Genomic DNA, 25,211 nt, shown 5'->3' with positions numbered 1-25,211 from the left:
GATTCCAAAAAGTTTTATCACTGGTTCGGTGGGTGTGGCTTGGTGGGCATGCTTCATGCACATCCACACACTTTCCGTGTGCGCAACGAACACACACTTTACACAGGCACAGAGGGGTTCCAACTCACTTCCTGCAAGCCTGCACTTTCCTGGTCGCTTCAGCAGCTGCCACGCGGCACTCTGCGGTGCCGCGCAAAGCAGCTGTGCTTCAAAAGCAGAGGATAAAGGTGATTATGGCAGACGAGTGGGCCCAACAGCAGAGCCCGGGCGGAGAGAACCGGTTCCGTCTCCGCTGCTCATCGCCGCTACTGGCTCGGCAGAACCGGGCTGAACCAGTAGAATACCACCACTGATCCCCACATGATCAAACTTTGGATAACAGGCAACCGGGATGTACTTATGGGGTTCCGGGGTCCTGGAACCAGTGGTGTGATTCAACCGGTGTAACAACTGGTTTGGTGAGCGCGCAACATTGCGTGCGCGCTCCGTGTTTCAAAAAGTCCATTTTCAGCTCTAACATCTTCTACTGCAGCCCCTGTGAATAAAACAGCGGAAGCACGGCAAACTGCTCTTCCGCGTGAATCAGCTTTGCTCTAAAATAAAGTACAGGAAAGAGCAGAGGGGCAGGGGGAAAATGCTCAACGGAACTACCGGTTCGCCTGAACCGGTCCAAACCAGTAGAATCCCACTCCTACCTGGAACTGTCATTGGCAACCTTCCTAGGGAGCGTCTGACAAGTGAAGTCGATGGGGGAAGCCAGATTCATTTAACAATGGAATGATTTGCTTAACAACTCTAACGACTCACTTAATAACCGTGGCAAAAATGTCCTAAAATGGAGCGCAGCTCACTATAACAACTGCCTTGCTTAGTCATGGAAATTTTGGGCTCCGTTGGGGGGTCATAAGTCAAGGACTCCATGATCATCTTAAAAGTTGTTAAGACGGAGATGTGGATTACATTGAGAAATCAAAAAACACCCTGAAATAAAGACACAATCATCAAAGGAAGCAAGGCAGTCTCCAGGCAGTCACAACCCTCCAGCTGGAATGGAGGGTCGCGGTTAGCTTTTTTGGAAACTCTAAAACGGTTTAGATTGCATTTCCAGGCAGACACAATTTAGCTGCCAATTCGTTAATAGCAGGAGATGGGCTAATAATAATTCTCTGCACATCTCCAATAAATGGAAGTCTTGTCATGAACTGTAGGCATTGGAAATAAAAGCGAAAAGTTCTCGGTCTTCTTCCAAATAACAACAGATGTCCCTGTCTCCTCCCAAGAAAATTGTCTTCCTTGCTATCCGGTGATGACTGCAGATCTTTCCACCCATGAGCCAGTCAAAATTTGAACCTCTGCTCCTCTTACTGATTGCAACCATGATTCTCCTCTACGTTCATGGCTATCTTTCAACCAGGTAAAATCCAGAATCTAGTACTTGCTGTATGTGATGACCCGGGGCATGACACAAAAATAACCAAGTCACAAAAATAGAATAAAGTTCCTTTAATGCCTCCAAGTTGGCCCCAATGTCCAATTATCCTCAGCTGGAAATCAAACTCTTAAAGAAAACAGTTTACGAAGGGAGTAAATGCAGTCTGCACCCAAATTAAAGTTAATTTGAAATTAAAAACCACACACAAACCACACTGAAGGAATTACTATGGCAGGCAAGGATGATTAATTGCAGACTTCTACCAGGTAACGCAGCCATCCCAGTTGGGAGGAAGCCAAAACACAGATAAGCTCCGACAAGAATAAAACACGCTTTGCTTCCAGCACTGGCCCATGTGCAGTTTGTCCTTATAAACAGTTCTCACAGCTGCAACCCATGAAGGGGATCAGGGCCCCTTCCTCCCCCGTAGACCACGCCATTCACGTTTCTCCCTTATCCTCTCCTCCCTGCGTGCCCCAGGATGCAGAGTTGATGGGCCTGGGTCTTCCTCTGACTGCCCAGCTGGCCTGTGCCCTTCCCCAGCTTTCTCAACAAACTCCGGAGCCACCCTTCCACTCCCTGTCAGCTGTTCCTCCTCTCCCTCGGAGTCAGACTCCAACAGAGGCATGACACTGTACTTACCTGGCAAGTCTTTGGTTGGCTTTAGATTTGCATTTTAAAGCAGCGTGAATCAGCAACTGGTCAAAAACATCTCTCTGGAAGAGAAGGAAACGTAGAAGAGGCGTTATTCACTCCTAGCAAGATGACTTCAAGGTCAGCATCTGGAACCAATTAGGTGTAAATGCGACAAAATTTGCAGCCCACTTCCAGGAACCAGTTAGCCAACATGGAATTAGAAAGGAAAGGAGTGTCTGGTTTTTTCCCCAAAATTAAGCATAAAGCAGATTCCCTTTTTGTTCTAAATCAATGGCTGCTGCTATGGGCTCTAAGGAAATATTACAAGGCGGAATGTGGTGCTCGGGATGAATTATATTCACGCTTGCTGCTCAGGTTGGCAAATCCTCAGACTGAGTGGAAGATCTGCAGAGGAAGGTTGGAAAAAGTCAAGATATTGGCCAGGATGAAGCTCCATGTTTGTCGCCTGTTGGCCGCAAAGAAAGAGAAGGAGGAGGCGGCATGGGAGTTAGGGTCAGCATCAGGACAACCTGAGAGCTCTGAGGGGGAAGAGGGAATGGAGCTGTCAGAGAGAGAGAGAGAGAGAGAGAGAGAGAGAGAGAGAGAGAGAGAAGATAGAGAGAATGAGAGAGAGAGAGAGAGAGAGAGACAGAGGCAGAGCCTGGGCCGTCCATCAGCCCTCAGATGGAGAGTCAACAGCCCCCAGGTCTGGAGGTGGCTGATGAGGAAGAGGAGGAACAGCTGGGTCCAGTGCCTGATGTACAGATGCACTGAAGGCAGAGGAGAGGAGAACAGTGGAAATCTATGGGCCGGTCCTTGGGACGGAAGAGCCACCGCTGCTAATGAAGCCCCACCCTAGCTCTAGGGGATAAAAGGCAGAGGGCGGAGATGAATAGACAACTGGCAGACAACTATTCATCTCCCTGTCGGACAACCTTGTTAACCTGCTGTGAGAGAGAGAGACTCTTTGCTAGGGCTAGTGGCGCTCCCAGTAAAGGAACCTCTGAATTAACTTCAGAGGGTTTCTCATGTTTGGGGAGCTGGGTCAGAACACTCCCCCTCTTTTTTGATATCCATTGTACACACAAACAAAGAGGCGGGCTTTTGATCACCTGGTCTTGGCTACCATCTGGACCTTTTTCGATTCCCCCCCCCCATGGATACCTCCTACTTTGGCTTATAAGGAACTGACCAATTTAGAGGAAGTGCCCTCCCTCTTCTTTGCTTCCATGAGCTCATTTCACTGCCTTCTGAGCTAGTTTCTTCCTCTCCTTTAAAAACCAACGAAACTAGTAACGCAGCGGTCATTCTGGGCAGAAAACCAACCAGTTTGAGGAGAGAGAAACAAGGAAGCAGCACAATGCCCAGGTGGGCAAGTGGACCCAACAGCAGAACAGCAGAGAAAACCGGTTCCGTCTCCGCTGCTCATCGCCGCTACTGGCTCAGCAGACCTGGGCTGAACTGGTAGAATACCACCACTGATCCCCACGTGATCAAACTTTGGGTGACATGCAACCAGCATGTATTTATAGGGTCCCGAGGTCCTGGAACCAGTGGTGTGATTCAACCGGTGTAACAAACAGTTTGGGGAGCGCGTGCTCCGTGTTTTAAAAAGCACATTTTTCAGCTCTAACACCTTCTACTGCAGTCCCTGTGAATAAAACAGCTGAGGCTCTGCAAACCGCTCTTCCACGCGAACCAGCTGTGCTCTAAAACAGAGAAATAAAGCACAGGAAGAGCCAACAGTTTGAGGAGAGAGAAACAAGGAAGCAGTACGATGCCTAAGGCTGAACACCCTTCCCACGCAGGAGAAGATTGGCAAGCCCAATTCCTAGGTGAAAGAAAGACGAAATCGGGATAGGGACCCAATTCCCAGGAAAACTGAAAACTAAAGAATTAACAATGCAAAGAAGCAACAAGCTGACAAATCCCAGACAAATTTTGAGAATGCAAAATGGGTGTTCAAGTCCCACCAGCCAGCTAAAAGTCTTCTGTCCTGCACGTGGCTCAGAGTTGGAGGTGGAGGGCCCTGGAACCAGGGTTAAGGAGGCCATTTGACATTTTGGGCCTTCACTAATTCAGTTTCCAAATCTAAGTTATGGATCTGTGGGCTTCTCAAGTCACTCTTTTATTTATGTGTGTATGTAAGTGTGCAGGACATGACTTCCTGAGGTTCCCCCACAGGACAACCAGTATGAGCCACGGTGGCTCAGTGGTTAGAGTGCAGTACTGCCGGCTACTTCTGCTGACTGCCAGCTGCTTACAATTTGGCAGTTTGAATCTCACCAGGCTCAAAGTTGACTCAGCCTCCCATCCTTCCGAGGTGGGTAAACCCAGATTGTTGGGGGCAAGAGGCTGACTCTGTAAACCGCTTGGAGAGGGCTCTAAAGCACTGTGAAGCAGTATATAAGTCTAAGTGCAGTTGCTATTGCTATTTCTCTCTCTCTTTTTTAATGGATTTTATTGAATAAACATTAAAAACAATTGAACACAATGTGACTTTCTTGGCTATCATTTTGGCCATACAAACTATAGTATAGAGATACACATAACAGTTAATTTCCTTTTTCCCTTATGTTATTAGTATAGTGCTAGCTGCATATTATCTCTATTTACATTTATCTACATTTGTCTACAATTATATACATATTTACAACCGTCTTTTATACTCATGCATTCATATCATCTCATATTGGTCCATTATATTCCATTCTCTTTGGTTTACAAAACTTTAACTTCAACCCTACTTCTTAACCAGGGCTACTTTAGGATGCGTGGACTTCAACTCCCAGGATTCTCCAGCCAGCATAATTAAAGTGACCCAAGTCTGGGATGAAGGAATAACAACGCTTATGGAACAAGCCAGCTCCCTTCTCACCTGGGCATCGCTCCCTCCTATTTTCACAATCTGATATCGAATGGGGTACAACAGTTCCACTGCCTTCTCGTAATGTCCTTGGTCAAACTCCGCAAACGCTTGTAGAAGAGGCATTCCCAGTGTTGGAACCAGGCTCAGCTCGTGATCTTCTGTACAGGTCCTAGGAAAGACATCCAGATCAGAAGTGACCGTGTACAATGAAACCAATTAACCCGGTGGCGAGATTCAATTTTTTTTTTACTACCGGTTCTGTGGACGTGGCTTGGTGGGCGTGGCCATGTGACTGGGTGGGTGTGGCTTTATTTAATTATTTGCTTTTTTTTGCAGCCACCCCCCCTCACCCATTTTTTTGGGCCTGCTGGGCCTCAAGCAAGCCTCCTGCGGGCGGGGTGTTTTGCTCCCAGAAGGCTCCCCTGGGGCTCAGGAAGAGAGAAAACGGAGCCTGGAGAGAGCCCAGCACCCCCCTCGCTCCATTTTGGGGCCTTCCTGGCCTCAGAGGAGCCTCTGGGGGGACGTTTTTGCTGGGGCGCAGGAAGAAAACAAACGGAACATAGTAAGGGCACACAACACCCCCCTCGTTCTGTTTTGGGGCCTTCTGGGCCTCAGACAAGCCTCCTGGATGGGGCGGTTTTGCTCCCAGAAGGCTCTGCTGGGTCTCAGCAAGGGGAATCCCAGCACAGCTGATTGTATGAACAGCTGATCGTCGGGAGAGGGGAAAAAAATACCTTAAGGGGCGAGCGTCAGGTGGGCGGGGTGAGTGAGCATTGGGTGGGTGGGGCAAGCGAGCCAGTGGCGACTGGGCAACCGGACCAGGAGCGTGGCCAGCCAGTACTTACTACCGGTTTTGGCGACTCATGCCAAATCCTTGCTACCGGTTCGCCTGAACCAGTGCAAACCGGCTGAATACCACCACTGAATTAACCCTGAATGAAAACTGAGACTGTAAGGCCAGGGAGTCCAAATGAAAGAATTGCCCAGATCTAATCTAGCCAGATCTTACTGAAGGTAGTCCTTGACTTACAACCATTCATTTAAGCAAATGTTGGACGTTACCACACTGAAGAAACACAAAAAAAGAGACCATCAGGTCTCACACTTACGACCACTGCAGCATCTTGACAGTCAAGCGATAAAAACCTGGGCATGTATTTAAGATAGTTCAGGCTCACATGACCTCCCTGGTCACGTGATCAAAATTTCAGAAGCTTGGCCACTGACTCGTATTTATGACGGACACAGCATCCTGGGGTCATGTGATGAGCTTCCGTAACCTTCTGATAAGCCAAGTCAATGGAGCAGTCAAATTCACTTAACAGCCATGTTACCGACTTACACCTGCAGTGATTCACTTAACATGTGGCAAGGAAGGTCGTAAAATGGGGGCAGGACTCACTTAGCCAATGTCTCGCTTAACAACAGAAAATTGGGGGACTCAATTGTGGTCGTATGTCGAGAACCACCTCTACTGTGATCAAGAAGGTGGTAAAATGGGGTTTGACTCACTTAACAACTGCCCTGCTTAGCAACAATATTCTACTTCCAATTTATGGCCTTAAGTCAAGGACTTCCTGTAGTTCTTGGATAAGAACAGCGACCCACATCTGCAGGCTAGACTGGAAAATCAAAACACTCTCTCTATTGACTTTATATGCTCCTCGTAAACACCCCATGGGAACCCCCAGAGAACAGGTAGGACCAAGGAAGCCTGGAGTTAGGGTGGTGAGTCACTTACTGGACCAGGTCCTGTAAAGTGGTCAGAAGCTCATTGGAAGTTTCCTGATCCTGAGCACCCAAGGAGGCCATCAGGATGTGGGCATCGTTGAAGAGCAAGGTGTGGTCCCGCGCATGTTTCTTCGTCAGCTGGTTTATTGCTTTCCACCTGTTACCCACATTCACCCCTAAGAATAAAGGAGCATTTTTTTTTAAAACAGATAACGTATCATCAGAGTTGGAAGGGACCTTGTAGGTCATCTAGTCCAACCCCCTGCCCAAGTGGGAGACCCTACACCATTTCTGACAAATGGCAGTCCAATCTCTTCTTCAAAGTCTCAAGTGATGGTGCTCCCACAACTTCCAAAGGCAAAGCTGTTCCATTGGTTGATTGTTCTTCCTGTCAGAAAGTTTCTCCTTATTTCCAGGTTGAATCTCTCCTTGTTCAGTTTCCATCCATTATTTCTTGTCTGGCCTTCAGGGGCTTTAGAAAATAGCTTGACCCCTTCCTCCTCCCTGTGGCAGCCCCTCAAATATTGGAAGACCGCTATCATGTCTCCCCTGGTCCTTCTCTTCACTAGACGAGCTATGCCCAGTTCCTGCAACCGTTCATCGTATGTTTTAGTACCCAGTCCCCTAATCATCCTAGTTGTTCATCTCCATGTTTTTTATAGTGTGGTGACCAAAACTGGATACAGAACTGGATTAAAACTAAACAGAATAGAATAACAGAACAGAGTAGAGTAGAATAGCGTAATAGAATAGAATGCAGAATGGAATGGAATGGAATGGAATAGAATAGAATAGAATAGAATAGAATAGAATAGAATAGAATAGAATAGAATAGAATAGAATAGAATAGAATAGAATAGAAACAGAACAAAACAGGAATAAAACAGAACAGGAACAGAATGGAATGGAATGGGATGGGATGGGATGGGGTGGGATAAAACAGAGCAGAATAGAATGGAACCAAACAGAATAATAATTCAGTTCCTAACTCAGCTGCTCACTCTTCCCAAATTAAACACAACTCACCAATGGGACATCCAACACTTGGAGTTGAACAAGCTTTTTGTTTGAAAGGGAATATAAATATCAACTTGAATTGTAAAGAAGAAGGTGAAATAAAATGAAGGAGATCTCTTCTGGAAAATATTTAGATAATATACGTATGAGAACTCTTTTTACCTTCTAATTCAAGCCTATATAACATGGAAGAGTTGTCAACGACATCCAACATGGTTCCACTCTGCTGTAAGCTGGGAGCAATCTGCAAACCCCAAACCATTAAGAGTTTAGACTGGGATATTTGGGGGGTGGGGGAGGGGAAGAAGAGCATTTTCTTGAACCGTTCAATTTCCTCAACAGAACTATCAGAATAATTTTTCCTCTACCTTATTCCTACTTTGCTTTTCTTTACGGCTGCGATTCCTGATTAAAAAAGAAAGGATTCCATAGAAGAGAGGAAAGCCCTTTAAATTAAGGGTCAGAAATTTTGTACATTTCTTCAGGGTCTGGACCTGGCTATTTGCAATCCTAAATGACAAATCAAAGTGCCCACATGCTAGAGATATCAAAGGAGAAGCGCCCTCAAACGATACTGTCTGCCCACAAGAAAACAGGCCTCAATATATACATGAGATCCACAAAAACCACAATTTCCTACGGCACAGATTTTTCTTCTCACACTCATTTCTCAGGCTAAGCGAGCACTGACTCATACACAACGGACTGGAGGGTAGAGTAGGACTCTCAAGAGCTTAACTGCTGAATCTGGATTATCTCTAAATGGCAGTAGAGCAGGAGTGTCAAACTCAAGGGGCGGAGGCTGGATCCGACCAGCGGGGTGCTTAGATCCGGCCCTGCAGGGCCACCCTGGAAGCAGCGAAGGACCGGCCCGTGGTGCCTCTGCCAGCAAAAATGGAGCTTGAGAGAGCTGCGCGCGGCCCTCGCAAGTTCCGTTTTGGCTGGCAGAGGGTTGCAGGATGCCGTCCCAGCTGAAAACAGAGCTCGTGAGGGCCATACATGCCCCCCTCCCCCGAGCTCCGTTTTCGCTGGCAGAGGTTGCAGGAGGCTGTAACAGCTGAAAACGGAGCTTAGGAGCCCGTTTTCACTGGCAGAATGCTTAGGCGCCCCCGACACCAGTGAGGTCATGCTGTCTGCACCCGCCCTGTCCATGCCCCCCCGGTCCCCCCGAGGGCAAACACAACCCCGATGCAGCCCTCAATTAAATCAAGTTTGACATCCTTGCAGTAGAGATACAGAGATCTCTTAACTCCAGAGAGAATTCTAATATTCCAGGTTGATTTAATAACTAAACAAAAAGCTAACCCCACTAATGCAGGGGTTTCCCAACCCCCGGGCCGTGGACTGGCACCCATCCGGCATGCCAGGAACCAGGCCGTACAAACAAGTGAAGGGGATGCAGGCAGCAAGCAAAATCACGGCCCCCTCCGCTCTACGGAAAAACCTTTCTCCACAGAACCAGTCCCTGGTACCCCAAAGATTGGAGGCCACTGCTCTAGGGGTCACCGGTAACAGGGACTGGGCAACCTGGTGTAGAGAGAAGCATGTCTTTACTCTGAAACACTCTCTTGTCACATACTCAGGAGCATGTATTGTTTTTTTAAAAAATTGATTAGCTTAGATTAGATTAACAGAGTTGGAAGGGACCTTGTAGGTCATCTAGTCCACCCCCCCACACACACACCCAAGCCATTGACAAATGCCAGTCCAATCTCTTGTTGAAAGTCTCAAGTGAAGACACTCTCACAACTTCTGAGGGCAACTTCTGTTCCATGGGTTGATTGTTCTCCCTGTCAGAAAGTTTCTCCTTGTTTCCAGGTTGAATCTCTCCTTGTTCAGGTTCCATCCATTATTCCTTGTCTGGCCTACAGGCGCTTTAGAAAATAGCTTGACCCTTTCCTGTCCGTGGCAGCCCCTCAGATATTGGAAGACTGCTATCATGTCTCCCCTGGTCCTTTTCTTCACTAGACTAGCTATGCACAGTTCCTGCAACCGTTCATTGTATGTTTTAGTCTACAGTCCCCTAATCACCATGGTTGCTCTTCTCTGCACTATTTCTAGAGTCTCAATGTCTTTTTATAGTATAGTGACCAAAACTGGATGCAGACCAAAAAGGAGCACCAATTATGTAAATCATATTGGCATGCTCAATTTGCAAATCCAGTTTTACTTAATAGAGAAATGTAGTTATTTCACAGGCAGTAAACTCACTGCTTGAAGGGCAACTGATAAGAAGAATACAATTAAAGCAAGAAAATCTAGTACTTACATGGGTATCATAAATGGTCAAAGCAGCCTCATAATCACCCTGCATGCATAATAATGTTAGCAGGGAGGAAGAAGAAGGAAAAAGAGTCATTAGAATTTTAGTATCTCAGATTCTAACCCAAGTAGCCTGTTGTCCTAGTTGCAATCACTGTGCATTGGGATCCAAAAGAAAATGGAGAATATAAAAAGCCCAACATACAATGATTTGTAAACACATTTCTGGCCAATCAATCAATCAAAATAGAGCTGGAAGGGACCTTGGAGGTCTTCTAGTCCAGCCCCCTGCTCAAATATCATTTCAGACAAATGGCTGTCCAATCTCTCCTTAAAAGCCTCCATTGGTGAATCACCCACGTCTGTAAGCAAGCTGTTCCACTGGTTAATTATCCTCACTGTTAGGAAGTTTCTCATTAAGTCTAGGTTGCTTCTCTCCTCATTAATTTCCATCCATTATTCCTTGTCTTGCCTTCAGGTGGTTTGGTAAATAAGTTGACCCCCTCCTCTTTGTGGCCATCTCTCAAATACTGAAATACTGCTATCATGTTATCCCTAGTCCTTCTTTTCTCTAGACCAGTGATCCCCAACCTTTTTTACGCCGCGGCCCGGTATCCCCAACCTTTTTAATGGCGTGGCCCGGTACCGACATCAGCTGGGCGCCGCCATCTTGTTTTGATGAAAAAGTGCTTCCGGTGAGCTTTCTACCCGGAAAAGCTCACCGGAAGCACTTTTTCATCAAAACAAGATGGTGGCGCCCAGCAAGCCAGCGGCCCGGTAGGACTTGTTCCACGGACAGGTACCAGTCCGTGGACCGGTGGTTGGGGACCCCTGCTCTAGACTAGCCAAACTAGGCAAAGGAAGAAGGTTTTCCTGGCCCAACCCTTTCATGGGAGTCTTCTTAGCACTGTGGTTGCTAAAATCACTTCCACCATCACCTTCAGGAAATAGCCACACATATGCAACAGGTCCCATCATCCCACTAAAAAAACACACACAAACCGGATGCCACATCTATCCCAAGATTATTTTGTTGTCAAAGCAAAATCCATGGTTGATTCTCATGGTTTAATTTTAACTGCTGGTGAATGGCCCCGATTCCATCCCAGTTGCACATCTAGAGCAAAAGGGCCTGATTAACATATTTATTTCTACTGCTTGGTGACAATGCCAAATGTCTACGGAGATTTTCAGACATCCAGGTCATGGTTGTTCCAAAAGTGGTTTTTTTTTTTCCAAGAGGCAACTGGACTTTCTTGTTTTTCTTTGAAGATGTTTCACTTCTCATCCAAGAATCTTCTTCAGAGCTGAGGAAGCTTCTTGGATGAGAAGCAAAAAGTCTTCAAAGAAAAACCAGAAAGTCCAGTTGCCGCTTGGAAAAAAAACAATCACCTTTGGCATGCCAACTTTCCACTTTCCATATGCATTTCACTCCTTCTGAAAGGATAGATAGTGGTGGAAGAATCCGCTTACCTTTTCAATAAAGTATAGAGCCCAGTGCCAGTAATTATGGCAAGCAAGCATATCACTGTCCTGGAATGGAGAAAGCACAATCATCACAAGCTAGAAACTTATTCTGGTCCAACCAAAAGATAAACACCCTCCAGAATTATATTATCAGAAACTATCATTAGAGAAATGCCAGGATAATCAACCCAAGATTGGTCTTGTCTGTTGCTGTTCCAGATGTGAAACATTCCCCCATCCCTCTCCTGATGCTGACAGACCCTGTTGCAATATTCATTCTCAGAACCGTCTGCTAAGATAGATCAGGATATAAACTTCCATATTCCTAAAGGATTGGAGTTAAGCAAACAGTGACTTGACTAAGACCTGCTAGCAACGTTGCAATAGTGACAAGATCTGAGTGGAGAGCTTTCTCACCACCAATCCTTTAGCTCAGGGGTGTCAAACTCGATTTCATTGAGGGCTGCATCAGGGTTGTGTTTAACCTCGGGGGGACCAGAGTGGGCATGGCTGGGGTGGACATGGCCAGCTTGACGTCACTCATGTGGTGGCCAAGTTCTAAGGCAGGACTTCCCTTAGACCCTCCCTCCCTCTCATTATAATCTCCTTCCTTCCTTCCTTCCTTCCTTCCTTCCTTCCTTCCTTCCTTCCTTCCTTCCTTCCTTCCTTCCTTCCTTCCTTCCTTCCTTCCTTCCTTCCTTCCTTCCTTCCTGTCATGCCCCTGGTGGAGACTGACTCTGAGGAAGAGGAGGAACAGCCAACAGGGAGTGGGAGTGTGCCCCCAGAGGTGGTGGAGGAGGCTGGGGAAGGGCAGAGGCCAGCTGAGCAGTCCAGGCCCATCCCCTATCCATCCTAGGTCACGCAGGGAGGAGAGGATCAGGGAAAAGCGAGGTCTACTCAAGAGGAGATTACCATGATCCTCCTCGTGGCTTGCAGGTGGGAGCTATGTATATAAGTTTGCAACTGAGCAGTCAGAATTGCTGGAGTCAAAGTTTAGTGTTTACTTTGAAAGAGGTTTATCTTTGCTGGCGTTCTTCCCATGGACTCTCCTTGGTTATTTTCCTGGAGTTTATGATTAGTTATCTTGGCTTGCTTCGGAACTCTCGACAATGCGGTTTGTTTTGGTTTTCTTTTTGCCTCATTATTTACTTTTGTGACTTTAAACTGTGCCTAATAAAACAGTGAAGTTAAGTTGAAGGCCTTACCGGACTTTAATGTATGTTTTGGGTTTGGGGTTATTTTAAGACACTACGGATCATCACACTTCATTTCCTCCCTCCCTCCTTCTTTTTCCTTCCCCTCTTTCCTTCTTTTCCTTTCTTGCTCTCTTCCCCCTTTCCTTCTTTTTCTTTCTCTTTCCTCTTTCCCTTTCTCCTTTCCTGTCCCTTCTTGAATCCTCAAATGCAAAAGGGGAAACACTTTTCTCTTTGTTTTGTTTTTGTTTTGTTTTGCTAGCCCTCTGTCAGCAAAAACAGAGCTCCAGGGAGCTGTGCGTGGCCCGCCTGGCCCCCATTTTTGGCCACGACAGTCTCCTGCAGTCCTTTGCCAGCGAAAACAGGGCCCTGGGTGTTGTGCGTATTTTTGGGCTGTTTTCAGCCACAACAGCCTCCTGCAGCCCTCTGCCAGCAAAAATGGAGCACAGGGGGGCAGTCTTTCCCTCTTTCCAGGGCGGCCCCACCCGCGGGCCAGATCTAAGCATTTTACAGGCTGGAGTTTGACACTCCTGCTTTAACTGCTTGCCCGATGGATCACCAAACATGGATCATTTCATTTCCTTGCTTATTTTTGGTTTCCTAATCAGTCTCCTGCGAACTATCCAAGGTTAGCAAAACAGATCACACACAAGGCCCCAATAATAAATTAAAGTGCAACAAAAATCTGGGCCATTGATAAAAGCATTCAAAATCCGCTAATGATCTGCAAGTATCATTGAAACAGCTCTCCACATACACAAAAAACAGGGCCAATGCTTCAGTCGCCATCTTGACTCTTTTGACCAACCTGCAGGCACCCTTTAAGGAACCACTATTGCTACCTAATGTGACATGTGCCAAAGTGCACCACAAACCCTTCAGGCTGAGAGGAAGCTAGCAGACATTTTAGAATAGCCAGATAAGTAGACGGTTACCTTCCAGTTGTTTTCAGTTTGCTTCATGAATGCCAGCCCACTCTTTAAATCCGCTTTCATTTCATTCACGTGAGCCAAAGCATGGACAGACCAAGCATCTCTCTGATTGATGGCTAAAGCCTAATTGAAGAATGCAGAGAAAAGAAGAATTATACATTCTAATGAAGCTGTCATCGCATTACGAGGAGAGCTTCACACGAGACTTGCTTAGATTTTCATGAGTAATAATGTTGGAGAACCCCAAATCCAGATTCAAATGAGTGAGGTGTAAAGGAGGGTAGAGCTGGGTTTGGGGTGGCTGAGGAAGGAAGCATTAAGGGGAGAGTTGCAGGAAAGATCACAAATCCTGAGAAAGTCAGAAGCACAAAAGAGAAATTGACAAGAACACCATCTTGAATTTGTTTAGAGTTAAGATGGGACAGAGTAGAACTCAACCAAGCTTTCAAGATTCTGTTATTCTGCTTTATTACCATAAAAAGCATTGCTCAAATCCTTGTGTATTAACAGATTAACAGATAATCAGAGTTGGAAGGTACCTTGTAGGTCATCTAGTCCAACCCCCCACCCACCCAAGCAGGAGACCCCACACCATTTCTGACAAATGGCAGTCCAATCTCTTCTTGAAAGTCTCAAGTGATGGCGCTCCCACAGCTCATTATATATAACCTATTATCTTGTAAGCAATTGACAAATCAAATAAATAAATAAAATAAACTTCTGAAGGCAACTTCTGTTCCATTGGTTGATTGTTCTCACTGTCAGAAAGTTTCTCCTTATTTCCAGGTTAAATCTCTCCCTGTTCAGTTTCCATCCATTGTTCCTTGTCTGGCCTATAGGCACTTTAGAAAATAGCTTGACCCCTTCCTCTCTGTGGCAGCCCCTCAAATATTGGAAGACTGCTATCATGTCTCCCCGGTCCTTCTTTTTACTAGACTAGACTAGCCAAGCCCAGTTCCTCTTCTTCATATGTTTTAGTCTCCAGTCCTCTAATCATCCTGGTTGCTCTTCTCTGTACTTTTTCTAGAGTCTCAACATCTTTTTTGTGGTGAACAAAAGTGGATGCAGTACTCTAGGTGTGATCTTACTAAGGTTTTATAGAGTAGTATTAGTACCTCCCTTGATCTTGATTGTAATTTAGGACTGCATTAGCTTTTTTGACTGCTGCTGCACACTGCTGGCTCCTATTTAGCTAGTTGTCCACAAAGACTCCAAGATGCCTCTCACAGTTACTGCTATTAGCTTGGTTTCACCCAGTCTATATGTGTACTTTTGGTTTTTCTTGCCTAAGTGTAGGACTTTACTTTTCTCTACATTGAATTTCATTTTGTTAGATACGGCCCAGTGTTCTAGTCTGTCAAGATCCATCTGGATCTTGAGCCTATCTTCCTCAGTGTTAGCTATTTCTGCCAGCTTAGTATCATCTGCAAATTTGGTAAGTTCCCCTTCTATTCCCTCATCTAAGTCATTAATGGAGATATTGAAGAGTACTAGGCCTAAGACAGAACCTTGTGGTACCCCACTGCTTACTTCCCTCCATGTAGACTTAGACCCATTAAGGACTACTCGTTGAGTACGGTTTGTCAGCCAGTTGCGAGTCCATCTAGTGGTGGTGCTATCTATTCCACTTTTTTTCTAGCTTATGTTTCTTAACCTGGGCTGCCTCACAGTGCTAACATCAATCTTGAACCCTATCTGAGTTTCCTTCTTTCCTGTCTTTTACTTAACAAAGTTAGGGTGAGGTTCTTTTCAGTTTTGTTCTCACACCTCCCTCTTTCTCATGACTGTATAACATTTTGTGCAAGTGTATTGCAAAAGCCCCCATCAACTTGTTCACTCCTACTCTATGTCAGTGACCATCCCTACATTCCTTTACACCGGGCTGCCTGATATATGAGCAAAAAGTTCAGAAGACACCTGTTCTCCAGGGTTCCTGGAAGAAATGAAGCTGGTGACTTCAGAAGATCCTCTTCACTGATGAAGAGAAGAAGCTGAGTTTGGGTCAGCTCAACAAGAGGCCCAACTGGGTGCATGTCCTCTATGAAGGTTCCCAAGTGTAATATTGGGTTTTCACCTGGAGGACTTCTTGAACACCCATCTTCCCACAAGGAAAACAATTAAGTTTGGACTCAGCAGCAGGACCTCAAATCAGAAGCAAGAGTCATCAAAGTTTTCATCCCATCCTTCTTCCACTTGGTCAGTTTTTAGGATGTCACTCTTTCTCCCTCTCTGTCAATCCCACTGGGATCATAACATTCCTGTAAATGCTCCAGTAGATTTTTTTTTTTCTGTAGAGGGGTGTGTGAAATGCTCTAGTCAGACAAGATAACATAATGCTCAGACAATTTGCATTAAGAGCATCAGTTCTGGTTCCTCTTTGCCCCTGGGAGCAAAAATCAGGGTAGCAACCAACATTTTGGAAATCTCAAAGGAATCTCCTGTTGAGCTCTGAGGAAATTAACACAGTCACATTTTGCCATCAACAACCATTCTCACACATCCAGGATGGCAAAAATAACATCAGATAATGTCTGATAGAGCTTCTTCCAACAAATTTTATTTAAAGAAACTTTTTCTGTATCCAAGGATGGAATTCATGGAAACATCGGCCTGTGAATAAAACACGTGGCTCAGAAAGATATGATCAATCCCTTCTGATTTCTCTCTCTCCCCTGACTCAGGTTCTCTGTCAAGAAATGAAAGGTAAGATTCTTCATTTGCACAAGTCTGGTTTCAGTTACCTGATAAGCCAGCTTCTCAGCACGGTCGTAGAAATTGGTTTCGACCAAGCCAAAGGCGTACATGCCTTTAATGTAGCTAAAGGAAAAAGAGAAAACTTTCACATAAAAGGTTAATCAGCAGTGCTTTGATATGCCTCTTCAAAGCAATATTTTTGACCTTCGCTGATAGGCCAAGTCAATCTGGTTTAGGGTTAGAGGTCATTGAATTCCCAAACCAGATCAAGTTAAACAACTCCAGACAATATCCTAACTTTGGGGTTTGTCTTGAGGGGCCATGGCATGACTCCCCTCTCCCTGCCTCACCTAGGGCTGAATCTGTAGTCTGCTGAAGGTGAGTTTTTGAAGCCTTCAAAAAGTCCTTGAAGTTGGGGATGGCAGGAAGGCAGCAGGACAAGCCTCTCTGCGGGTTGGACTAGAAGACTTCCAAGGTCCCTTCCAACTCTGTTATTCTGTATTCTATTTGTGCTTTAGCAAGATAAGTGAACCTGGCCTACAGTCTGTTCAGGGGCTGTGCCCTGTCTGAACATGGGATAATTTAACATGGCCAATATATTGACCAAGCACGAAGGGTGAGCAGGTGGACTTTCTTCTGTGTTTCATCACAAGTTTGCTAATGGAATCCTGGTTCATTCCATTCTTTCTCAGATCTTCTACCCAATTCTTCCATCTTCTCTTATGGTTGTTAACACACACACGCACGCACGCACACACACAAAACCCTCTTAAGGAGCGGAAACTAGGATACTTGGGTCTGAAGGGCATTTTTGGGAAGGCAAATGGTGTCATACAATGCAAACGGTGGGGTTGTGATGTCACAGTGCATGCAACATTACTGGAGCTTGGACCAATGTGTGAGGAGAAACACGACAAAAAAAAAAAAAAGCAGGGAGGAAAGAAAATGGAAGAACTTGAATTGTGAATAGAAACCCTTCACACTGGAACCATTTGTGTTACACTAGTGGAAAAATAATAGCCTATAAAACATGGAGCTCAAATTTGGCTCTAAAAGGTAATTCTACTGATTCACTTTTGCACTCTTATGATTAAGAAGTAGGATATATTACAGCCTTAATTATTTTTTAAAAAATAAAGCGCACCAACTTGCCTACCGTCCCTGTCCTATTGTTTTTTTTATTTTTCTCATATGTATCCATTTCATGTATTCATAACTATGTTATACCTGTTGTCTTATAATCGCTTGACAAAATAAACAAAATAAATAAAAAAATTGTATCAGGAACGAAAAAGGGCCTTACCTACTAAGAGGAATATCTGGAGTCCAGTAACGATAAACTCGGGCAATTGAGTCTCTCATTTGAGTCTGGGATCCCATATAAAAATAGCCATCATGGGCAAATTTTAGGGCCAGCATGTCAGTTGGATTGCTCTGTAGGATTTCTTCCCACGTATCACAGGCTTGGTTGATCTGCCTGCAGAAGAGAACAGTTTACAAATTAATGGTCACACCAGGCTGTTTAAGTAAAACTAGTCTTCAACGTACGTGTCAGATAGTGCTCCATTCAAAATCCAAGAAAGATGCTCTTAGACTGCATTGTTATAGAGAAAAGGACTTTTACTGGACATCAAGCGGTAGCATCAAAAGAAATCTAGATGTGAGGATTTATGGGCGGAAATCACATATACAAAGTTATGGCAACGGTCCCACCCACAATAGTTCAAACGGTCCATCCAATCAAAGATGTGAATACTGTCATGTGGAGCATCTTCAGGTGATGATGCAGACATCTGGCTGTTGACCTTGGCCTAGTTTGATAAAGAGTTGCAGTTGCGCAGTAAGCAAGTGTTGTGGTTAGCCGGCAGCAGGTGCGGACAGCTGAGGAAAGCGAGGACTCAGATGAGGAGCCAGGAACATTAGGGAGTGAACATACCCACGAGCAAAGAGCTCCACAGCAGACACGTGCATTTTCTCCCGCTCGCTCAAGGACTGAGAGTGTGAAAGTGACACCATGTTCTTGATGGCATTGTCCAGTTTCTTGTCCAGCCGCACCGAACTCCCAGTACCAATTAGGACCAAACCATTGGCAATCACATTGCCCATGACTGCCAATAAAGAACAGACGGGTTTTCAAGTCTTTAGGCAGGTTGGCAGCAAATCAACCAACCAACCGATTATTCAACCAACTAACAATATTTTTACGAAATTAAAAGCTTAATGCTAAACTTTTTAAAAAAACTGTTATACTCTAGGTTGTATTTGTATATGATATTGTAAGTGTTTAAAGGATAAAATAAGGAAGGAAGGAAGGAAGGAAGGAAGGAAGGAAGGAAGGAAGGAAGGAAGGAAGGAAGGAAGGAAGGAAGGAAGATGAGGGAAGGAGGAAGGAAGGAAGGAAGATGAGGGAGGGAGGGAAGGAGGAAGGAAGGAAGATGAGGGAGGGAGGGAGGGAGGAAGGAAGATAGAGGGAGGAAGGAAGGAAGGAAGGAAGGAAGGAAGATAAGGGAGGGAGGGAGGGAGGAAGGAAGATGAGGGAAGGAGGAAGGAAGGAAGGAAGATGAGGGAAGGAGGGAGGAAGGAAGGAAGATGAGGGAGGAAGGAAGGAAGGAAGATAAGGGAGGGAGGGAGGGAGGAAGGAAGATGAGGGAAGGAGGGAGGAAGGAAGATGAGGGGAAGGAGGAAGGAAGGAAGATGAGGGAGGGAGGGAGGGAGGAAGGAAGGAAGGAAGGAAGATGAGGAAGGGAGGGAGGGAGGAAGGAAGTGAAGTGGAAAACTCTTGGCAGAACCAGATTTAGCAGAACCATGCTAATGCCATTCAGCCCACAATTCTAGGTTCCTCAACCAGAACCTGCTCCCAAATGAACGTGTAAAATAATGGAAAGCTAACGGCCAACCTTTTCCATGCCAAGAGTTTGCCTCTGCTGTTGCACTAGAAAAACTATTTCAGGCTTTCACATCTGTGTTCCCAATTTTCTTGCGGTGGGCCTGCTGCATTTTATATCGAAGTTCTGAAATTCAGGAGAGGACATGCCATATCCCTTTCCCCTAGAATTCTAGGCGATTCCACATCCTGGATCCTTCCCAGATTATCCTGGAAGGCCTGCTTACCAAAGTTAGGATCTGCAACCTGTAGTTTTGAAAGGGTTCCTTCCAGGCCCCCGAGACTCTGGTCGTTTGTCCAAGTCACATACTGGAATAAAGAAAAGAGCTCTGTCGGTGAAGAATCCAAGGAGAACTTTTGTGTGAAAGAGATCGAGGAATGACAACTTTAGCTGAAAAGCCACTTCTTCCAAATGGGGCCATGTAGCAAAATATTCTTAAGGCTGCTAGTTTATTTCTATACGTATTTTAAAAAAAATTACTAGTGGGTTTTGTTTAGCTTCCGTTTCTTTGGTCATTAAACTGAACACTAGTCTTTGAATTTCTTTTATTTATTTATTTGATTTGCCAATTGTTTACAAGATAATAAGTATAAGTGTATACATAGTTGTGAATACATGAAATGGGTACATATAAGAAAAATAAAAGAATAAGAGAAACAATAGGACAGGGACGGTAGGCACGATGGTGCGCTTATGCAAGCCTTCCAACCACGTCACGAGTACTATGATGAATTACATACTTTAACTTCAAGAATTTACTTCCAGCATTTTCATGCAAAATGCACTTTCAAATTCAGCAAGCGTTTATTCAATTTGATTTTGTTCAACACGTACAGGAATTTGCACCTGACCAAATGAAAATTTGCCAATTGCACAGGGGCAGATAGAACAGCACTCCAGAGGGTTAACGTCATTGCCCAGAGGATCATGGGTTGCCCTCTCCCCTCTTTGGAAGAGCTTTATAGCTCCCGCTGCCTTAAGAAAGTTCAAAACATTCTTATTAAAGATCCATCTCATCCTGGGCACCCTTTTTTTTGAACTATTACCCTCTGGCAGACGGTACAGAATAATAAAAACAAGGACAAATAGGCTGAAAAACAGCCTCTATCCCAGGACAGTAGCTCTTTTGAATTCTACTGTATAGTGCAGTGTTGGTGCAGTGTCGGGGGCTTTCGGTTCAATGTGTGGAGTGTGAAGGATGTGTGTTTGTGTTTATTTTCATGGTCATGATGTGCACTGAAGATGGTGTTTGATTTCATTGTAGGAGGTGCAATGGCAATAAAGTAAACTAAACTAAAATGGCTTCTTTTCACTCTTTAGAATAACAGAGTTGGAAGGGACCTTGGAGGTCTTCTAGTCTAACCTCCTGCCCAGGCAGGAAACCTTACACCACTTCAGACAAATGGTCATCCAACATCTTCTTAAAAACTTCCAGTGTTGGAGCATCCACAACTTCTGGAGGCAAGTTGTTCCACTGATTAATTGTTCTAGCTGTCAGGAAATGTCTCCTTAGTTCTACGTTCTTTCTCTCCTTGATTGGTTTCCACCCATTGCTTCTTGCTCTGCCCTCAGGTGCTTTGGAGAATAGATTGACTCCCTCTTCTTTGTGGCAGTCCCTGGAACACTGCTATCATGTCTTCCTTAGTCCTTCTTGCCAAAACTGCCAGCACAGAAAATTTGTCTTAGAGATGCCACAAGCCTCTTTGGATTTGCCCAAAAAATATCTATGAAGTTAGTATTTTGTGAGGTATATTCATTAACTTGCAGGTTAACGAATGGTACCAATTTTTCTGCAGGGTGTTTTATGATGCTTAAGAAACCTAAGCATGAAAGAAGGATCTGAGAAACATAAAGATCAAGGGAAATAAAACAGATCAAACAGTCAGTAACTAATAGGATCATTCAGGAAATAGCTATTGGCAAGAACATACTGTTTTTTTCTGAATGGTTAATGAACATATATGCTGATTGAGAATTAAACCTTTCTCTCCCTTCAGGCATTTTTGAATGAATTGTATTTTAGCTCTCGTAGATTGCAACCCAAACTGACTGGGATAAGTCTGTTTGTTCAAGAATGGTTGCCATCCGGCCAGGAATAGCAATAGCACTTACACTTATATACCGCTTTACAGTGCTTTACGGCCCTCTCTAAGCGGTTTACAGAGTCAGCATATTGTCCTCATTTTACCCACCTTTGAAGGATGGGAGGCTGAGTCAACCTTGAGCCTGATGTGATTTGAACTGCCAAATTTCAGTCAGCAGAAGTAGCCTGCAGTACTGCAGTGTGACCACCGGGCCACCATGGCTCATCCATAATAGCATGTTCTTGGAACTAAAAGTTCCCCAGTTATTGCCTGGATATTTCTGGTTTGACTTCCTTTTGTGTGCGGCCACTGATAAAGAGAATTCTTAGGGGGGATACTTCACATCTGTTACCCATTCACAATTGACCCCTTCCCAAAAATGTCACACGTGTATATTTGTCATCTAGACAGAATTGTACACAAGACACCAGTTTGTGCATCTTATTTTTCAAAAAGGGGGAAAGAAAAGTAGGCATCCTGACACATACACACCCCGTATCTTCCTTTGCATGTATGAAGTGCTACGAAACCTGTCAAAAACTATAACCGGAATCAAAATAACAGAGTTCAAAGGGACTTTGGAGGTCTTCTAGTCCAACCCCTTGCTCAAACAGGAGAATCTATTCTACACCATTCCAGACAAGTGGCTTTCCCGTCTCTTCTTAAAAGCCTCCAATGATGGAGCATCCATCAACTTGCTTTCCTTTACGGTATAAAACTCTTGCCATTTTCCCCCATCCTTGTCACAATGTCTGCCACTGACCATTAGTAATGTAAGAAATAAGTAAACTCAAAAATAAAATGGTATATAAGATGCTGAAAGGTTTCACAAATGGGGGTTGGACTGGATGACCTGCAGGGTCCCTTCCAATTCTGTTAATCTGTTATCAAATGAAATATAACTCCCTGTATATACATGCTTTGCTTTTATACTTTTAACATGCTCCATTGTTAAGCCTTTTTATATTTTTATCTTATGCCTTTTATGTTATTATTATGTTTTTTTGGAGGGGTTGTTATAAACTCTTTGGAAAAATGGTAGTATAAGATGAAATTGTAAAATTGTATCTTCAGAAGTTAGAAAGAGGCCCTGATGAGGGGATGCTACATTCCTTAACGCTAAGGAAAGATGCCACGTGGGCAGCCAAAGTAAGAGATACGGAGGGGTACGGATGAGAACATAACGGAAGGAGATAATTCACCCTGGAGACATCCTAGGATTATCTGCAACACCTGAGGGCATATCCAATGAATTTGAAGTTGGGAGGGAATGAGACTCAAGAAGGAGGGGACTTGGGTGAGGAGATGAAACTGTATATAAAGTGTGTTTTGGAATTTAAAGATGTGGCTTTTGATTTTGAACCTGCTTGTTAAGGTTCAAAGGGGCCACCGGTGCTTTGCAAACCACCTATTATTTCTTTTTGAATAAATTCTCTTTGTTTTCAATGATCCAAGTTTCTTTTGTTGGCTTTGAGTTATTTCCAACAGTAATAAAAGAATGTTTATGCCTGTCTCTTCAATAATCTTTTCCTCATCCCCACCTGAGTCAACGCAGCATCAAACAGTTTACAAGCGTCGTTATTGGTGGTTGAAAGGACAAGTCCGGCGTCCTGCCAGGCCTGGAAAAGATGCAAAATGGAAAACTGAAACAGAAGCACAAAATACAGAAGACACACAAAAGAAAGACGCTTTTCTCAATTCAAACGGTTGTTTATGTTGCTTTTCCCCCCCTTTTCTTAAACAACAAAGAGGCCTAACATCTATACAACTCTGGTAAATGTATTTTTTTCATTACCTTCAATGGGTTAAAGTATAGTACAGGTGCTCCAATTGAATTCAAAGTTTCCGTTGCTAAGGAAGACAGTTGTTAAGTGAGATTTGCCCCATTTTACAAAATTTCCTGCCAGAGTGGTTAAGTAAACCATTGTACAGGTAGTCTTCGACTTACAATGGTTCATTTATTTTATTTATTTATTTATTTATTTTTATTTATTTGATTTGTCAATTGTTTACAAGATAATAAGTATAAATGTATACATAGTTGTGAATACATGAAATGGTTACATATAAGAAAAATAAAAGAATAGGAGAAACAATAGGACAGGGACGGTAGGCACGTTGGTGCGCTTTATGCACGCCCCCTACAGACCTCTTAGGAAAGGGGTGAGGTCAATAGTAGACAGTCTAAGGTTAAAGTTTTTGGGGTTTGGGGAAGAAACTACAGAGTCGGGTAGAGTATTCCAGACATTGACCACTCTATTGCTGAAGTCGTATTTCCTGCAATTGGTGACGGTTCAAAGTTACAACGGCACTGAAAAAAAAGTGACTTATGACCGTTTTTCAGAGTTATGACCGTTGCTGCTTCTTCATGATCATGTGATCAAAATTCAGGTGCTTGGCAGCCGCTTCATACTTATGACCGTTGCCGTGTCCCAAAAGATCACGGGACTTTTTGCTTACCTTCTGACAAGCAAAATCGATGGGGAAGCCAGATTCACATAACAACCAGGTTACTAACTTATCAATTGCAGTGATCCACTTAACAACTGAGGCAGGAAATGTGTAAAAATGGGGCAAAACTCACTGAAGAAATGTCTCACTTAACAACATAAATTTTGGATTCAATTACGGTCGTAAGTCAAGGACTACCTGTAGTTGTTAAGTTATTACATGACTGTGTAAGTGAATCTGGCTTCCCCATTGATTCTGTCAGATTCTTAAAAGCCTGCAGCGATGGAAAATGTCTCTTTAGTTCTAAATTGCTTCTCTTCTTGATTAGTTTCCATCCATTGCTTCTTGTTTATTTATTTATTTATTTATTTAATTTATTTATTTATTTATTTGATTTGATTTGCCAATTGTTTACAAGATAATAAGTATAAGTGTATACATAGTTGTGAATACATGATATGGGTACATATAAGAAAAAATAAAAGAATAAGAGAAACAATAGGACAGGGACGGTAGGCACGTTGGTGCGCTTATGCACGCCCCCTACGGACCTCTTAGGAAGGGGGTGAGGTCAATAGTAGACAGTCTAAGGTTAAAGTTTTTGGGGTTTGGGGAAGAGACTACAGAGTCGGGTAGAGTATTCCAGACATTGACCACTCTATTGCTGAAGTCGTATTTCCTGCAATCAAGTTTGGTGCGGTTTACTTTGAGTTTGTATCTATTGTGTGCTCTTGTGTTGTTATGGTTGAAGCTGAAGTATTCATTGACAGGTAGGACATTGCAATGTATGATTTTATATACCATGCTTAAGTCAGACCGAAGACGGCGTAATTCAAGGTTTTCTAGTTCTAGAATTTCAAGTCTGGTGGCATAAGGTATTCTACAACGAGTAGAAGAGTGGAGAACTCTCCTTGTGAAATATTTCTGGACTTTCTCAATTGTGCTAATATCAGATACGTAATGAGGGTTCCAGACTGATGAACTGTATTCGAGTATTGGTCTAGCAAATGTTTTGTATGCTCTGGTTAGTAGTGTGATATTACCAGAGAAAAAGCTACAGCTACGTAGGATTAGGTTAACAACTCTTAATGCCTTTTTGGCTATGTAGTTGCAGTGGGCTCTAGCACTTAGAGGTGAGTATTCCAAGGTCATCAACAAGATCTTGACTATTCAGCTTGTATTTTATTTTCTGATTTTTTTGCCAATATGTAAGACAGAGCATTTATTTGTTGAGATTTGAAGTTGCCATTTGTTTGACCATTCTGATACATAGTCAAGATCTTTTTGTAGGGTAGCAGTATTGTCTGTGGTATTGAACAGCTTTACATCATCAGCGAAGAGAACGCAATTGCTCTTAATATGATCACAGAGGTCATTTATGTAGAGTATGAAGAGAGTTGGTCCTAGAACACTGCCCTGGGGGACACCACTATTGACAGGTACTGGATTTGATAGGACGCTCCCGATTTTGACCATTTGTTGTCTGTTTGACAGGAATGCTTCTATCCAGTTATTCAGTTGTCCAGAGATACCATAGGATTTTATTTTTAGGAGTAGT

General features: G+C 44.0%; 1 protein-coding gene across 1 annotated transcript in view; it reads right to left on the bottom strand.

The window, feature by feature from the left end:
- Positions 1-25,211, bottom strand: part of TTC38 (tetratricopeptide repeat domain 38) — a 33,417-nt gene that overhangs the window by 1,122 nt on the left and 7,084 nt on the right. The window contains exons 2-13 of the mRNA XM_026679257.2: positions 22,744-22,821; positions 19,345-19,426; positions 18,170-18,341; positions 17,537-17,710; positions 16,281-16,356; positions 13,543-13,662; positions 11,421-11,480; positions 9,955-9,993; positions 7,848-7,929; positions 6,679-6,844; positions 4,947-5,106; positions 2,075-2,148 (exon numbers count right to left, since the gene is read on the bottom strand). Coding sequence (XP_026535042.1) covers positions 2,075-2,148; positions 4,947-5,106; positions 6,679-6,844; positions 7,848-7,929; positions 9,955-9,993; positions 11,421-11,480; positions 13,543-13,662; positions 16,281-16,356; positions 17,537-17,710; positions 18,170-18,341; positions 19,345-19,426; positions 22,744-22,821 — 1,283 coding nt within the window. The remainder of the gene's footprint in view (positions 1-2,074; positions 2,149-4,946; positions 5,107-6,678; positions 6,845-7,847; positions 7,930-9,954; positions 9,994-11,420; positions 11,481-13,542; positions 13,663-16,280; positions 16,357-17,536; positions 17,711-18,169; positions 18,342-19,344; positions 19,427-22,743; positions 22,822-25,211) is intronic.

This window comes from Notechis scutatus, chromosome 6 (assembly GCF_049901735.1).
Source record: "Notechis scutatus isolate UNSWTSFEM ecotype Mainland chromosome 6, rNotScu1.2, whole genome shotgun sequence".
In the NCBI taxonomy this organism is placed as follows: domain Eukaryota; kingdom Metazoa; phylum Chordata; class Lepidosauria; order Squamata; family Elapidae; genus Notechis; species Notechis scutatus.
The sequence above is the reverse complement of the archived record's forward strand: the minus strand, read 5'-3'. Positions and strand labels throughout refer to the sequence as shown.